The sequence below is a fragment of the Gekko japonicus genome, unplaced genomic scaffold, assembly GCF_001447785.1.
Source record: "Gekko japonicus isolate JY-2015 unplaced genomic scaffold, Gekko_japonicus_V1.1 scaffold45, whole genome shotgun sequence".
Lineage (NCBI taxonomy): Eukaryota > Metazoa > Chordata > Lepidosauria > Squamata > Gekkonidae > Gekko > Gekko japonicus.
In genome coordinates, this window is record NW_015177011.1 from 310,469 (window position 1) to 326,314 (window position 15,846).

General features: G+C 46.0%; 1 protein-coding gene across 1 annotated transcript in view; it reads right to left on the bottom strand.

The window, feature by feature from the left end:
• Positions 1-11,807: 11,807 nt before the first annotated feature.
• RPS6KC1 (ribosomal protein S6 kinase, 52kDa, polypeptide 1) overlaps positions 11,808-15,846 on the bottom strand; it is an 89,784-nt gene continuing 85,745 nt past the window's right edge. The window contains exons 13-14 of the mRNA XM_015427604.1: positions 15,108-15,203; positions 11,808-12,010 (exon numbers count right to left, since the gene is read on the bottom strand). Of these exons, the coding sequence (XP_015283090.1) occupies positions 11,900-12,010; positions 15,108-15,203 (207 nt within the window). The 3' untranslated portion in view covers positions 11,808-11,899. The remainder of the gene's footprint in view (positions 12,011-15,107; positions 15,204-15,846) is intronic.

The following is a 15,846-nucleotide window of genomic DNA, read 5'->3' on the forward strand; positions in this document are numbered from 1 at the left end:
GTGCTCTTTGGGGGTATGCCAGGAGAGGCTGTCCTGTAGATATGTTGGTCCCAGACTGCGTGTGGCTTTAAAGGTTAAAACCAACACCTTGAACTTAATCCGGTATTCAATCTGGAGCCAGTGCAGCTGGCGGAGCACCAGTTGGATATGTGCTCGAATAGGGGTGCCTGTAAGGACCCTGCTGCTGTATTGTTGCTGCTATATTTATTGTTATTACTGTTGTTTGTTGCTAATAATTTTAGAATCCCATCTTGAACTTTTATAGTTAATTAATTCTGGAGCACCATAAAGTAAATTTTAGTGAATTGTATTTATTTATTGTATTTTATACTATTCTGTACTGTTTTAATGTTTTAACTTGGGCATTCGTGCCCCTTGTGAGCCGCCCTGACCCTTCGGGGAGGGCGGGGTATAAATTTAAAGATAAATAAATAAATAAATAAATATTCTTGACCAGTTGGAAGTTTCCAGGTCAGTATCAAGGGTGGCTCTGCATAGAGCGAGTTAGATCTAGAGGCCAGGACCAGTTCTTCTCTGTCTGTCTCTCTGGTAAGCAGGGTTTCTGGACAAAAGACCGAAGTGAGCAGGACCATGCCTAATCACATCCCCTAACTGGAGCAGAACAGAGGCCCCCCCCCCCACATTAGCTCACCATCTGATCATTAATCAGTCTGTCTTCAGCCTCATTAGCATCAGCCAACCAATTTTCCCTCCCAATATCAGCATTTTCTACCACAAAGTTTCTCTCCATTTGACTCACTGTCCCTGTGATCCAGTTTAGGTTAAAATGCCTGTCAAAGCCCTACCACCTCTAAACGCACACCCCATCCTCCCTGGATATCTTCCCACTTTTACTTTGATGGAGATTTTTCTGAGGACTCTGAAACATTCAGTCCTCTCCTTCAACCAGTCAACTTACACGCCTTGTCACCCACCTTGCCTTTTAAGCTCTGTTCAAGTCTGAAAAGTCTTTTTCCAGATGGGACTGCTTGCACTACAACCACGGCCAGAATCTGTCCCCAGCGTGAACCCAATGACCTATCTTCACATAGCTGCTTAAACCCTAATCTACCATGATTTCAAGTGCCATTTGGCAGTGGTTAGAGTGTCAGGTTAGCATCTTGGGAAAGCCACGTTTGAATCCTCACTCATGGCATTGAAGCTTGCTGGATGAACTTGGGCCAATCACACCCTCTTAGCCTAACCTACCTCACAAGGTTGTTGTGAGGATAAAATGGAGGAAAAAATGATGTACACCACTTTGGGTCACCATTGGGGTGAAAGATGGGATATAAAAAAGTAAACAAATAAATAAATTTTGCTTCTTGCCTGTTGTATTATTTGCTGCCAAGACACTTAGGCCTTTGCCTTGGGATCTGGACCTTTGCTCTTTCCTCAGACCTGTTTGGATAGGTAACTATAGCAGCCTCTGCCTTCTCTTTTGCTCTGTCTTTGTGGCCTCTTGCACCCCCTCTTGGATGCAGTATCTACCTAGTGAACTTTACCTCTGAAAACAATTTGGGAACTCCAGCTGGTATCCACTGCTTGATTACTATCAGGAGATAGGCAGAGTATGCATATTTTTGCCTGGTTCCTGTGAATAGGTATATTACACCTATCCTGCATTCGCTTCATTGGTTACCAATTAGTTACCAGGTCCAAAGGAGCTGTGGTGGCTCAAGTGGTTAAGACGCTGAACTGCAGGCTGTGGAAGGTCAGTAGTTCAGCAATTCAAGACCCGGGTGCTGCAAGACAGAGTGAGCTCCCATCTCTAGTTCCAGCTCCGGCCAACCTAGCAGTTTGAAAGCAAGAAATTGCAAGTAGATAAATAGGTACCACTTCGGTGGGAAGGTAACAGCGTTCCGTGCGCCTTGGTGTTTAGTCATGCCGGCCACATGACCACGGAAACATCTTCGGACAGCGCTGGCTCTTCGGCTTTGAAACGGAGATGAGCACCGCAACCCTAGAGTCGGATTCGACTGGCTTTCGAGCAAGGGAACCTTTACCTTTTTTACCAGGTCCAAGTCAAGGTATCAGCTATCAAGGTACAAAGCACTGCACGGCCTAGGATTTGTATGACCACCTTTCCTGATACACTCCACTGTGATGGCTTCTGAAGGTGCCACCCTGCAAATTGTTAATATCAACATCTGCCCATACCCAAGAGTTCTTTGTGGTGGCTCCAAGTGGAATGGAGTAGTACCTAACAAGGTCAGAAATGCCAGCACACTCATATTGTTACACAAATGTATAATTAAACAGGTTTGATAGAAAGTTAATAATGCTAGGATTCATTTCTGTGGGATTTAAGATACTCTTCATAGTATATACATGCTGTTCTCTAATTTTGTAATCCAGCTTTATTTCATTGTTGATTGTATGTAATATAATGTCTCATTGCATTGTTCTAGTCTTGTAATTCCTGCTTTACTGTACGTGTTATGTTGTGCCTTTAGTACAATCGCCTCTAACATTGTGGGTTGTAGATTCAGGTGGGCAGCCATGTTGGTCTGAAGCAATAGAACAAGGTTTGGGCCCAGTGGCACCTTTAAGACCAACCAAGTTCTATTCTGGGTAGAAGCTTTCATGTGCATGCACACTTCTTCAGATATATTGAAACAGACTTCCTCAAGTAGGGCTGCCAAGTGGGGGCGGGGGGTGGGTAAACCCCCGCTTTGGAGGCCCGATTTCCGCCGCCGCGGAATCAGGCCCCAGGGGGAACCCCGCCCCCCAAAGCGCAGCGTGGGTGCGTCACAGGAAGTGACGCAACCACGTAGATCACGTTGGGGGCTCTATGGTTTTCCCTATGGTTTTCCCTCCAACGATTGGGGCCACGCCCCCAACGTGCTCTACGTCGTGCGTCACTTCCTGTGATGTTCTGGCGGGGGGCGCGCACGCGCGTCCATCGGCAGCTCCCGGACCCAAGCGACACTCCCCTGCCAGTGAGTCCGAACGACTTGGCAACCCTATCCTCAAGCCTTACATATAGGTATGGGGGCGGGGGTTAGTTGCCAGGAAGGGCTAGTTAGAGTCAAGCTGCATAAGTAAATGAGCAATAAGTATAGCTAAGTTTGGACTAAAGCAGTTGGGTAAGACCTGTGAATAGCAGCAAATTGGGGTAGGTAACTGCATCATTTTAAGTTGTAATATGCCTTGAGTCTCAGTGAGAAGGCAGAATATATAAACAAAGTATCATTATATTCTTACCCCGTCCTTCCTCTTAAGGGGTTCAGGCATGTATGGTTGTCCTCCTCAGTTTTATCCTCACGACAGCCCTGTGAGATGGATGAGGCTGACCGCAGGTGACTGGCCCAAGATCATCCAGAAAGTTTCATGGCAGAGATTTTGTGTCTCCCAGATCATAGTCCAGCAGAGCAAACCACTACACCATCCTGGCTGTCAGGAACTTGCATAGGGGTCTGGATATTTGCAAGGACTGTCTCTGGAGTGCCTTTCTAGTACTGGGGGCCCATCCTGAACGCTTAGCATTATTTCAGGTTTTTTCACAAGTTCCTCAGCTTAGATATATGTACTACTTTCATCAACAAATTTTATTTCTGTTTTCACTCTCTCCAGAGTCCCAGTACTCCTTCCAGACTTGTAGAGGCAACTGAACACTTTGTCAGAGATGCTACAGCTGTCATGTGTCATCACCCCGATGGGGGCCTATCTTTAAAATGGGTTTAATGGATACAGCTACGGGCACTGACACGAACATAATCAGCAGATGAACTTACCTTTCTTGGTTTCCTTGATTGCATGCAAAGTAAGCTCCTGATCAGATCATCTTCATGGTGGTTGTTAAAGTTCATCTCAAAGAGCTTTGTGTCTACAGCAGCCACTTGTTCTACAGTACCCTGTGGTTGCAGCTTGTGGCCTCTTTTGCCCAGTTCAAGAACTAAGCATTAGAAACATACAAGGGGGGGACCTGCGATACTCGCGGGAGAGGGGGACCTCCACTTTCCATTGCAGGGGTAGAGGAGTCCAGGTCTACTCACTCCTTTCCATTGCAGGGGTAGACCTGGCCTCAGGAGGCCAGGTCTATTCACCCCTTCCCTGCCTCCGGAGGAGTCCAGGTCTACCCCTGCAATGGGAAGGGGTGGGGAGATCTGGCCTCCGGAGTCCAGGTCTACCCCTGCAATGGGAAGGAGGGAGTAGACCTGGACTCCTTCGGAGGCCAAGTCTACCCACGCAATGGAAAGGGATGGGTAGACCTGGCCTCCATAGGAGTCCAGGTCTACTCACGACTTTCCATTGCAGGGGTAGACCTGGCCTTCCAAGGGGCGGGGCCCGCGGGAGGGAGGCGAGGAAGCAGAAGACGGAGGTAAGTACCTCCGGTCCCGCTGGTTCCCGTCTCCTCCCCCCCTTGCTTCCCCCCCCGGCTCCGAACTGAGGCCTGGGAGGCTGCAGCCACCCAGGCCTCGTGCCCCCCCGCGCCGCTCGCTGTTTTTCGGCCGGCCGCCCGGCGGCGGCGGAGGCGGCTTCCCCCGTCCCCCCGGCTCTTCCCCCCCACCCCGCCTTCGTAGCGAGGCCTCGGGAGGCTTCAGCCACCCGGGCCTCACTGTCCCCCCGCCGCCCTGCTCCCCGGCCGCCTGGCCACCGCTGGCGGCGGCGGCTCCCCCCTGCCTCCGTAGCAAGGCCTCGGGAGGCTTCAGCCACCTGGGCCTCGCTACCCCACCCGCCGCCGCCGCCCTGCTCCCCGGCCGCCCGCCGCTTGCCTTCCAAGCGGCGGCGGCGTTCACAGAGCGATCCGTGCGCATGCGCACGGAACGCTCTTGCACTTTTGGGGGGATTTAAACATCCCCCCGAAAGTTTTTTCAAGTTTTAGGATTTTTGTGCACCCCTGGGGACTGCCCCAGGAGTGCACAGACCTCCCCCTGCCCCCCAAGTGCCCCCGAAGTGCGGATATAGCGATCCGCACGGAGGGGGCAACTTGGCTATTAGATATAGTGATTCCTGACACATGACTGGGTCATTAAATTGTATGTTATATTACCTGTACACAGGGCTTTTTTTGTAGAAAAAGCCCAGCAGGAACTTATTAGCATAATAGGGCATACCCAACAGCAGGAACTCATTAGCATGTTAGGCCACACCTCTGACAGCTGAGTTTATTTGCATATTAGGCCACACCCCCATGTTACCATAATCCAGCCACACCCACCTTTTGCTTCTTATTCTTTTTATCTTGTTTGTTGTCAAAACCCAGGGCTTTTTTTTTTAGAGCAGGAACTCCTTTGCATGCTAGGCCACACACCCCTAATTGTAGCCAATCCTAATGAGTTTCTGCTGTTGGGTGTGGCCTGTTATGCTAATGAGTTCCTGCTGGGCGTGGCCAACGTGGGAGCCAGCCGGAACTCCGTTCCTGTGCGTTCCTGCCCAAAAATAGCCCTGCCTGTACAATAATGCAGGGACTGGAATGTGGTTCGTCCCCTCTTTGCACCTGCACAGTTGGATGCATCCTTTAGAGTGATGGTTATTGGTTAGATTGCACTGCCTGCTTTCTGTGCTTACACAGCAGGGGTATCTATTCAAGTAGTGATCACAAGACTGAGGTTTATCACTAGTGGGGCTATGAACCCTTAAAACTATTTTTTCCCCTTAACTGGATCTTTAAAAGTTGGTGGTAGTGGCAAACAAATGGCAGGTAGCATTGCTGTGAAAAGGCACTGTAATCAAGCAGCAGTAGCTGCTGCAACATGCAACCTGGCACATCCAAAATTGTTTAGATACAAATAGTTCACCAGCAACAATTATTTCCCAGCTCCTGAGTGACAAGTAGGACATGAGCCAAACTGGCTGGTCCTCGAATATGCATAATTTTGGGGTGGAGATTTGATGCCACTAAACTACCTTCCAGGAAGGGGGTGTTGCTCTGTGACAGGTCCCATCATGTCCCACATGGGAAATGACCCAAACTCAATATCCATAGTGGGAACTGAATTTGGCTCCTTTAGCATGCAAGGCACAGCTACAAAAACCCCTTGAACTGAGAGTCACTATCAAACAGAATAGATGGGGTGGGCTAGTTCAGCCACTGGCTTTGGTATAAGGCGACTTTATAATTTCAGTGTGTTGAGTAAACTGATGGATTGTGGAACTCAAAGATGTTCCGCATTCTACACTGGGATCCCCAGCCTTTTTAAGCCTTTGGGATTCTAGTACAGGGTGGTGGGCATGACCACAAAATGGCTGCCATGTTGAAGCAGAGTCAACTATAAAATGGCTGCCACAGAACATGGAGTCAACCACAATAAATGTCAGGGAGTGAGGTTATACATAACTCTTGATAATAGTTCTTCAGCATTTCAGACAGAAGCTTTGTTTGACAGAGTGCCTTTTCAATTGAGCATATTGTTTAAAAATATTTTCTTGCATACATACAGCTTACTTTCAGTCATGCCGTGAAGATCCTTGTGCCAGAGTGGCAGCTGCAGTTGGCCAATCAGAAGCCCCACTGGGCAAAAGCCCCCCAACCCCTGCCCACTTTTTAAAAGCATAGGTGCCGCATTGGAAACCCATGTCCTAAATTGTTAGCTACTTAACCAATAGATCCAATTATGTATTTTAAGACTATAAATGACTTGGAAAGAAAAACTAATTCTAAATACCCAGAAATGATAAGCCTTTGCACTGGTCAACATGCTCCTGTGCCAACATATCAGATACTGAGATCACATTGCATTCTTACTAAAGAAAAAACATTATTCAGTGTCTTCAGGGACAGCAACCTTTTGTGTTTTACGTATCTCATTCCATAGGAACACAGTATTTTAGAAATCCCCTTTCAGTTCAAAAGTCTTGCTACGCAGAGGTGGTGGCCGGCCTGCCCTATCGCTCTGTGACATTTGGGTAGCTCACCCAATCACTGCCAAAGGCCATCACTTAACCGGGGTGGGGGGTGGGGGTAGTGTACACACACGTAAACACACATAGGTAAAGGTAAAGGTTTCCCTTGCTTGAAAGCCAGTCGAATCCGACTCTAGGGTTGCGGTGCTCATCTCCATTTCCAAGCTGAAGAGCCAGCGCTGTCCAAAGACATTTCCGTGGTCATGTGGCCGGCATGACTAGACGCCAAGGCACACAGAACACTGTTTCCTTCCCACCGAAGTGGTACCTATTTATCTATTTGTAAATTCTTGCTTTTGAACTGCTAGGTTGGCAGGAGCTGGGACCAGAGATGGGAGCTCACTCCATCATGCAGCACCTGGGTCTCGAACTGCTGAACTACTGACCTTCCACAGCCTGCAGTTCAGCGTCTTAACCACTTGAGCCACGGCAGCCCCTTTTTAAACACACATACACCCAGCAAAATCAGCTAAAAACCTCTAACTAGAGATTTGGTTATTTCCAAGCAATATGTGAACTTCTCCCTTCCAACTCTTAGTATATCTATTATTTCTCTGCCCAAATTTCTCTTCACCTTCCTCCCCCTCCAACCTGTGCCCCTCTTCTAACCTATCCAGCTTCCCCTCCCTGTTCCTCCTGCCTCCTCAATGCCATTTTGTGTGATCCTCCCTCTCAAGGTTCTTCGCTCTCCGCTCTCAGGGCAGTTCCAGCAAGGGCAGCAGGAAGCCCTTAAGCCTGCCCAACCTGCTTCATCACTTCTACCACCTCCAAAGCTTGGTGCATTAAAATATAGATAGCAATTATGTCACTAGCTTTGAATGAGGGTTAAATTGTGCCATCAAAGGCTAAATTACTCACCATTTACATTGTTAAGTCTCATCAGAAGCAACAGAACGGATTAGTACAGTGAAGTCCTTTAATAGAGCAATCTGAGTTTGCTACCTAAAAAGAGAGGTGCTAGAACTCACAACCGCCTGGGTTCCTGCCCTTTTACCATCCTCCTAACCCCAGAGACATGAGCTGCCTGTGGTTATCTAGGGAGATGCACTCTGCACATACTCAAGGCACTCTCTTTACTACCCTATCATTATCATTAATAATAATTATCTTCATATATTCCCGAAACAGGTTGCCGGGGTTAAGCACTGACTCTCATTAGGATCCAAGGTGCAATTCACAAAAACCTCTTAAATTGGTATGACGACAGCTTTGGCGGGTTGTTTGTGAACAGGGGGAATGATCACACTTTAGAATTCCCCATAGATTGTAACCCGGAATAGCCAAGCTTCAGGCCACTTACTCAACAGACACAGTTGCCATGTAAATGGTTACAGCTGAAAGTTTATGGGAACCATCCATGTGAAGTGTTTGCTACGGCAATCACTTCTCATGCTGAATGAAGACTACAGAAGGGTTTAAGTGTGTTTTAAATAAGCCAGTAGTGATCTTCTATAAAGAGACAGATTTGCAAAACATCAGCGACAGTGAGCTAACATTAACACCCCCAGGACACACAAGCCACCACCACCCCCGCCATGGATGGAGTGGTTCTCCCAAAGCCATAGTAAAGGCATGGCTGGAAGGAAGTTCTGTATCTGTCTCAGTTTCAGAGATTTCCTCACCTCTCAGCACAGGAAGTTGTTGCTGTGGCTCACCTGAGGGAGTTCCTGTTATGTAGCTATGGAATGGCTTTGTTCAAATGCAGTTTTAGAGAATGAGGTAATCTTGGATACCCCTTCACAGTAGTTATTCTACTGGTGACCTGGTAGCACCTTATGATGTTATTACAGTCCCCTGGTTTGCATTTTTTTATCACAAGGAGAGAGGGGAAAAAGAAAGAGGGGAGCAGAATAATTTCAAAAGGGAAAAAAAAAGCTTCCAGATTTCCTTTGGTTACATGAAGTCTTTTCCTTTTCCATTTTATGTTAATACGCAGTTCTGGTATCTAACAGATGCAGTCTGTTCGGATGTACACAGGAGGGTGGCCCATAGAAATCGAAGGTTAAAGTATGAACTAGGATGGCCTAAAAGCCCAAAGGTTCCCTTACCAAAGGAATTTGGCCTTTTGTCCTCCGGATAAAGCTGGGGGGAAGAAAGACAAAACAAGAGATGGTGGTGGAAAGTGCCGTCAAGCTGCAGCACGGCCATCCCCGCAAGGTGTTCAAGGCAAGAGACGCTAAAGCGGTGGTTGGCCACTGCCTGTCTCTGTGTAGCAACCCTAGACTTCCTTGGTGGTCTCCCATCCAAGTTCTAGCCAGGGCCGACCCTGCTGCTGAGCTTCTGAGATCCAAGGAGATTGAGCTACCCTGGGCCACTCAGGTCAGGGCAAAACAAAGGATAGTTGTACATTATTATATACAAGCACCTCAGTGCACTCAGTGGATTTATTACCTTTTTGCACTGGTGACAAGAGATTACCGCCCCCCCCCCTTTTAACAGTCAGCTGAATTTGTACAGTTTGGTGTAGTGGTTAAGTGTGCGGACTCTAATCTGGGAGAACTGGGTTTGATTCCCCACTCCTCCACTTGCACCTGCTGATGTGACCTTGGGTCAGTCACAAGCTCTGGCACAGCTGTTCTTGAAAAAGAGCAGTTTGTGTCAGAGCTCTCTCAGCCCCACCCACCTCACAGGGCGTCTGTTGTGGGGAGAGGGAGGGAAAGGAGTTTGTAAGCCGCTCGGAGACTCCCTTGGGTAGTGAAGGGCGGGGTATAAATCCAATCTCTTCTCTTCTTCTTCTTCTTCTACATGTTGTTAGTAACAGCTCCTTAGCTCCTGATCTCCTTTCTTTGGTTTCCCTTCAAAGCCAGAACACCCCTCAGAAATTATTAAAATATCTCTATTTGGGCAGGAATGCAGCACTCAGCGAAGGAACATATGAAGCTACTTTAAATCAGGACACTTTGCAGTCTACTGTTGCTGGCAGTGGCTCTCCAGATTCTCTGCAGAGAAAAGGGTCTTTCCTCAAGCCGACCACCTGAGATAATTTAACTGACAATGCCAGAGCCTGAGTTTGGGACCTTCTGCAAGTGCTCTACCGTGGTGCCCCCATGCAGAGATATCTGAATTATTGCCTTTAACACACACGGATAACGAGTTATAAATTTAGCAAAGCAAAAACATTTTTTTTAAAAAAATCTCTTTATTTTTATGTAAATGCCAACTTTGGGATTCTGGGTTTTTCAGCATCTGGAGACAGCTGTGCTAAGGTGTTTTTTTCTTCTTCATTCCTCTATCTGGTAACATTCCCACATTAAGAACCAATGGCACAACTACCACTTAGTGGACTAGGACAACAAAGTCGAGGTGGTATGTGGGGGGGGGGGTGAAGGGAGAATCCATCTGAAACGCATCCATGGCAAACCTCTTTCAGATATTTTGAAGAAAAGCACATCCATCCTGTTGCGGACCTCCCAACATTACAGTTGCGGCTTGCTCACGAGAAGCATCATGGAATTCAAATGACTTAGCACTCATACTTGTCCAAGGTTCCTCTGTGCCTCTTGGTAGAGCAATTTAAAATAAGGGGCCCCCTCCCCCACAAAAGCTATATGAAAACACTTATTGGGATGTCCACTCCTCCGTAGGAGGGTTTCAGTTTGGTAATACAGACATCACAGTCACTCACACACACATATAATCACCATTTCTGAAAGAAGAAATAGGTGGCAGTGAAATCTAGGAGCATTCAAAATAACATTTTCAGAAAAAAATCTGCCTACACAGGCAACCAAGCCACGTGGTACTGAGTTCCTGAACCAGTACCATTTCAGACTGCACATGAAATGTTGCATGGCTGAATGCTTCCCATGTTTTAAAAATGCAGCTCCCAGCACTAGAACTAGAATAGCAGGTAGAAATCTGAGCTAGAACCCCTGCTTGTTTTGCCAGTTTTTCATGATCCAGGGGGGTTTTGACATGGGAAACCAGTCAAACATGCAAGTCCCTCTCCTGCAATGTACAATGGCCCAGGGTTTATCTGCCTGTTTAATCCACCCTGAAAATCCCTACACAGAAATGTGGCAACTTATTTTTTTAGAAAAATATATAGCATTATTTATATTCATACATTTACTTAGCATTCTATTTACTTGGTCCATATTAAATTTCTAAAGCAGTTATTAAGAGTTTGAGGGAAGAGACTTCTTTCCTTGTAGTGACAAATGTAACTCACTTGAGTTAGTGCTTTGAAACAGACACTGGTAACCAACAAGCACAAGATAACAGTATCTGGATGCCTGCTTCTATCTTTTGATAGATGACATGCAGCCATTTCAAAGTCCACATGACACAATATTATAAGAAAGCTTCCCCTTGTTTTCCACAAGGAGATATATGTATTACATGTCAAATTTTGCAGAAGCACCATAGCATATGTTATTAATGTTATCCCCCCCCATTCCTCGCCCTATCTCCACTCCCTATTCAGCTTTGTATAGCTTAGGAAAGAAATGTATTCTCCAACTATAACAAGGAGCTATTTTCAGCTGGCATGTACAGTATGAATTGGTATGTACCACAAGAGTTTTATTCTTTTATCACCACTTTAAAAAGAAGAGCATTGCTGTTTACATAATTTCCTAGCTCAGAGATGTTTGCCACTAAAAAGTCATGTTCCACTTGGCAGTACATTCCCTCACCCCAAATGGGTTCCAGTAATATGGAATAGGAGTGTGAGGAAATATATGACACCATGATGGGTTGTCGTGCATTCACTAGAGAGATGACAAGCATTTGACACTAGATTGCTGTTTTCACTGCTAACTCTGTGATCACCACTATGCCCAGTCAGGCCTAACAAGTAATAAATTCAGTACCCCACAGAGTTCAGTCTGGATCACACCTTAGTTTACACATAGCAGTCTCTTGCCACAGAAAGTCAACTAGTTAGTCATCAGTTCTGATTAAAATTGTTTTCTTTCAACACTGTCTTTCCAGTTTTCATCGTTATGAATCGCTGCCTGAGGCCTCGGCCACTGTTTAAAATGTTGGCAAGCCAGGAACAGTGTCTCTCAAAAGGCCCAAACGTGGGCAGATGACTTGCTGAGACCACTCACTTTATTAGCTCTGACCAATCAAGAGAGACAAAAAAGGGATGAGATTTGATTTCTTCAACTCCAGCAACTCCAGCGCCAAGACGCTCCACCGCATTAAACTGCAAAAGCTTAAAACAAAAAATACAGATATTAAGGAGGACACTTTAGGGAATAATGGAATGCACCAAACATGCTAGACAGTCAGAGGATTGCTTTATTCTTTTCTCCCAAAAAGTAAATATACTCAGTTCCTTAAATTTTGGGGTCTTATTAAGTGTCTCCAGTTCCTTTCTTTCCCATTGTTCTTCTTTGAACCCTTTTCCCCCAGCCTGTCAATACACTCTAAACATCACTTCATGTGTTTGAGGGGTTTAGAATGCATTCGTATCATATAGACCCCTGAACCTTTCCTGACTTGATTTTCTACCAGTCCACATCTAGTGTTGTACACTTCTGGTACTTTTCCCAGAGCATGACATTTAACATATGTCACCATTAAGATTCATTTTGTTGGTACTGTCTCACTCTTCAGGCCATTTAACATACTCTGTGGCAGAAAATCCAAGTTTGCCATCAAGTGTATACTCAACCAACAGACACTACCAATCCCAGCTCTCCAGTGGGCATACTAGCTAAGATCAACACGTCTGCAAACACAATTGTCATATTTACACTTTACATTTTTAGGCAAACATTTAAAGCATCTTTGGTGCACACCTAAAAATATAACATATGACGAGTCTCTGAGAACCTTTAAAAAACTCGGGACTCTTGAAACACTGGAACAGCTGATTGCCACTTATTAAAACTAAGTAGCTTGTTTGCTTTGCTCTGAAAAAAATCTACAATCTCTCTTCAAAAAAGAGGGCTGGATACATGCAGAAAGCAAAGCGGGCTCTTCACATCTGTGGGTTTGGATAGAGAATGATTACTTGAAAGGGGGGTAACCAGAAAAGAGGCATGAAAATATTTACCAAGGATAAAAAGCCCAAGTTTACATTCTGCTGTCTTATGAGAATGTCACAATCTAAATATACAGTTCAAAAGAATAATTCCATTTCTAGGTTTCCTCTACTGACTACAGCATAATGCAGCTCCCGACATCCAATTGTCATTTAGGAGTACTCTATATTCTCCTTTGGCACATATGTTCAAATGCCTACACCCAATAATCAAAGTGAGAAATTCCCCATAAAATGTATTCATTTGCACATCTTAAGTTGGCTCCACCACTTAAAATCTCACTTGGTAACGATAACTCAAATAGCAAAGCAAACTCCTTGTGAATATACATGAGCCGGCAGATAAGCAGTCAGAGAGACAGTCGCTCTGCAGTCCTCTGGAAATATAACAAGTGACAGCAGGTGGGGAAGTTAAGTGCAAAGAAATTTATGTTCTGAAGGTTTCCCCCTTTGCAAGAAAAAGAACTTTAATCTCCAAAAGCAAATGCAGAATAAATTGCACTAGATCTACATTGTTAGAAAACATGCTGGATTATTATGCTAGCTGGGACAACCTTTGAAAAAGAGAGTGTAGACAGAATGGCAGTGAAGAAAACCTTAAAAACTTCATCTAATCCTTCGGCAATCAAAAATAAATAATAAAAAGCCTCTGAATTATGGAAGACTTAGTCAGTTAGGTGTTTGGAGCGGGTAGGGAAGAGAGAGATTTAAAATGAGGTCACCAGTTTGGAAGCCGTGTCACAAGACACATTTGGCATCCATCTGCACACTGTTCCTCTCCTAGGCATTTAGTGGTGGGCTGACCCATGCAACCTAGGCTGAAGAGGAAAGTCGTAATGACAAATGACTAGCCATGCCAAGAGCCCCCTTTTCCTTTTCCTGACAAAGCTTCCTCAACAATGAATGGTCGTTTCCTTGGCTAGACACAAAACAGAAGGTTGATTTACTAGCCAATGGGGGCAGACCCTTCAACCTGAAAGTTGTCCACGTGCAGCCTAGGACTGGAACGCTTCCTTTTGGACACGGGTGCCTTTGAACTTGGAAGGAGGGAAACAAGCAAATGGCTTGCTTTGAGCTCTCAGGGGAGTTAAAAGGGCTCAGCGTTGCTGCAATAAAATTCTCCACATTGTCAGTGGTAAAATTCCATTCATTTTCAACACCTTTGGAAAAACAAACAAACAAACACACAGCCTGCCTTCTGTGAGATTAAATACCAGACAAAGTTTGTTTCATGATCCTGACAGTACGTGACTATAAGTTATTATGTTCTGTTACAGCAGACAGGCCCTTGGATTTGGGTCACCTACACTGGAGGGCTAGGTTGAGAGAATGAGCATGTTCTACCAGGCCAGGGCCGGGGCAGGTTGAGGCTAAACGGACGTCCCTCGGGCCGGGGGGAAACCAGCAGATCTTGCTCAGCAGAGCACAAGGCTCTCCGGGGCACACACAGGGAGAGGTGGTCCCTTCGGTATGTTGGTCCCAGGCCACACAAGGCTTTGAAGGTCAATACCAACACCTTGTAGCGGATCCGGTACTCAATCGGTAGCCAGTGCAATTGGCATAGTGCTGGCTGAATGTGTGCCCGCACAGGCAGCAGGCACACTCCTGGATCAACCGCAAGGGCAAGGAAGTTACAGTAATCAAGCTTGGAAGTGGCCATTGCATGGGTCACTGTAGCCAGGTCCTGGGGGGAGAGGTATGGAGCCAGCTGCCTGATCTGCCGGAGATCATGAAAGACATATCAATCCCTTGTCTGTACTTTTTACCACAAGCAAAGACGCTGGGAAACTGCAGCCTGTGTGCACAACATCTGTACAGATTAGGGAGGAAAGGCCCAAGAGCTCTTCCCAAGTCTTGAGTCATATGGGAGTGAGTCAGGGGATGTAGTATGTGTCACCAGCCTTTGCCCAACTGAAAATACAGCCCCTGTTGAAAATTTGTTGCTAATAAGGGGACCTATGAGTGATACTCATTGGCTCAGGAGCCAATGTGGCTCTTCAGCATGCCACCTGTGGTTCTTCTGAGCACTGTTCCCCAATGTGACACCTGCCCAATGTCAAGAAAATAGGCAAGACCTTGCAGTGGGGCTTGTGGCGAGCAGATGGCTCCCACCCAGAAACAGCTGCCACCAGGGGAATGGATAAGCTGCGAGGCTCCTTGACGTGCAACTGAAAATCCAGCTCTCCGCAAGCCATGCAGTGAGTACCGCTGAGAGCCAGGCATGTAAGTACAAGTCCTAAACACACATTCTTTGGGAATGTACCTGCTGAAGGAGTGATCTTGCCTCTTCTGATATGTGATCTGGCACGTTCAAGGTAGTGTGAGTATTGATTCCTGCCGGATGGCACTCCACCAGAGTCTACAGCAAACCAAATCAGAAACATGATATGTTACTAAGACATACAGCAGTACAGAAGAAGGGTATGCTCTTACTGTATTCATATGGCACATTTTACTAGGCTAATGGTAACCATTTATAATTTGTTTTAAGAATACTATGAAAAGGTGTCCCATCATATCTGTCTTTCCATTCTATTTATTTTTGCCCAGCCCTTCTTCTGAGGCTGCATAGTTCTATTCATAATACACTAGCTGTTATTACATTGTGCTGAATACAAAAACTAGTCACAATTTGGCACCATCTGTAGCAATTAAATTGCCCTGATCACATGCCCCAAATGGAAATAGTCACTTGTGCAACTTCCGGCCATCCAAGCACCTGTAAAGCTCTACAGTGCCACATACCTCCATCTCAGGTTTCCATTTCCACTGGATGTTTATAGGTATCTTCTCACTCCTTTACACAAGGAGGGATTCCTGGAGCCTTCTGTGGCTCCTCTTTACTGGCATGGGCTTTGCACAGGCAAATATTTCAATCAATCATAGAATCACAGAGTTGGAAGGGACCTCCAACCCCCTGCACAATGCAGGAAATCCACAAATACCTTGCCCCCCTCCACACCCCCAGTGACTGCTGTTCCACGCCCAGAAGATGACAAAAA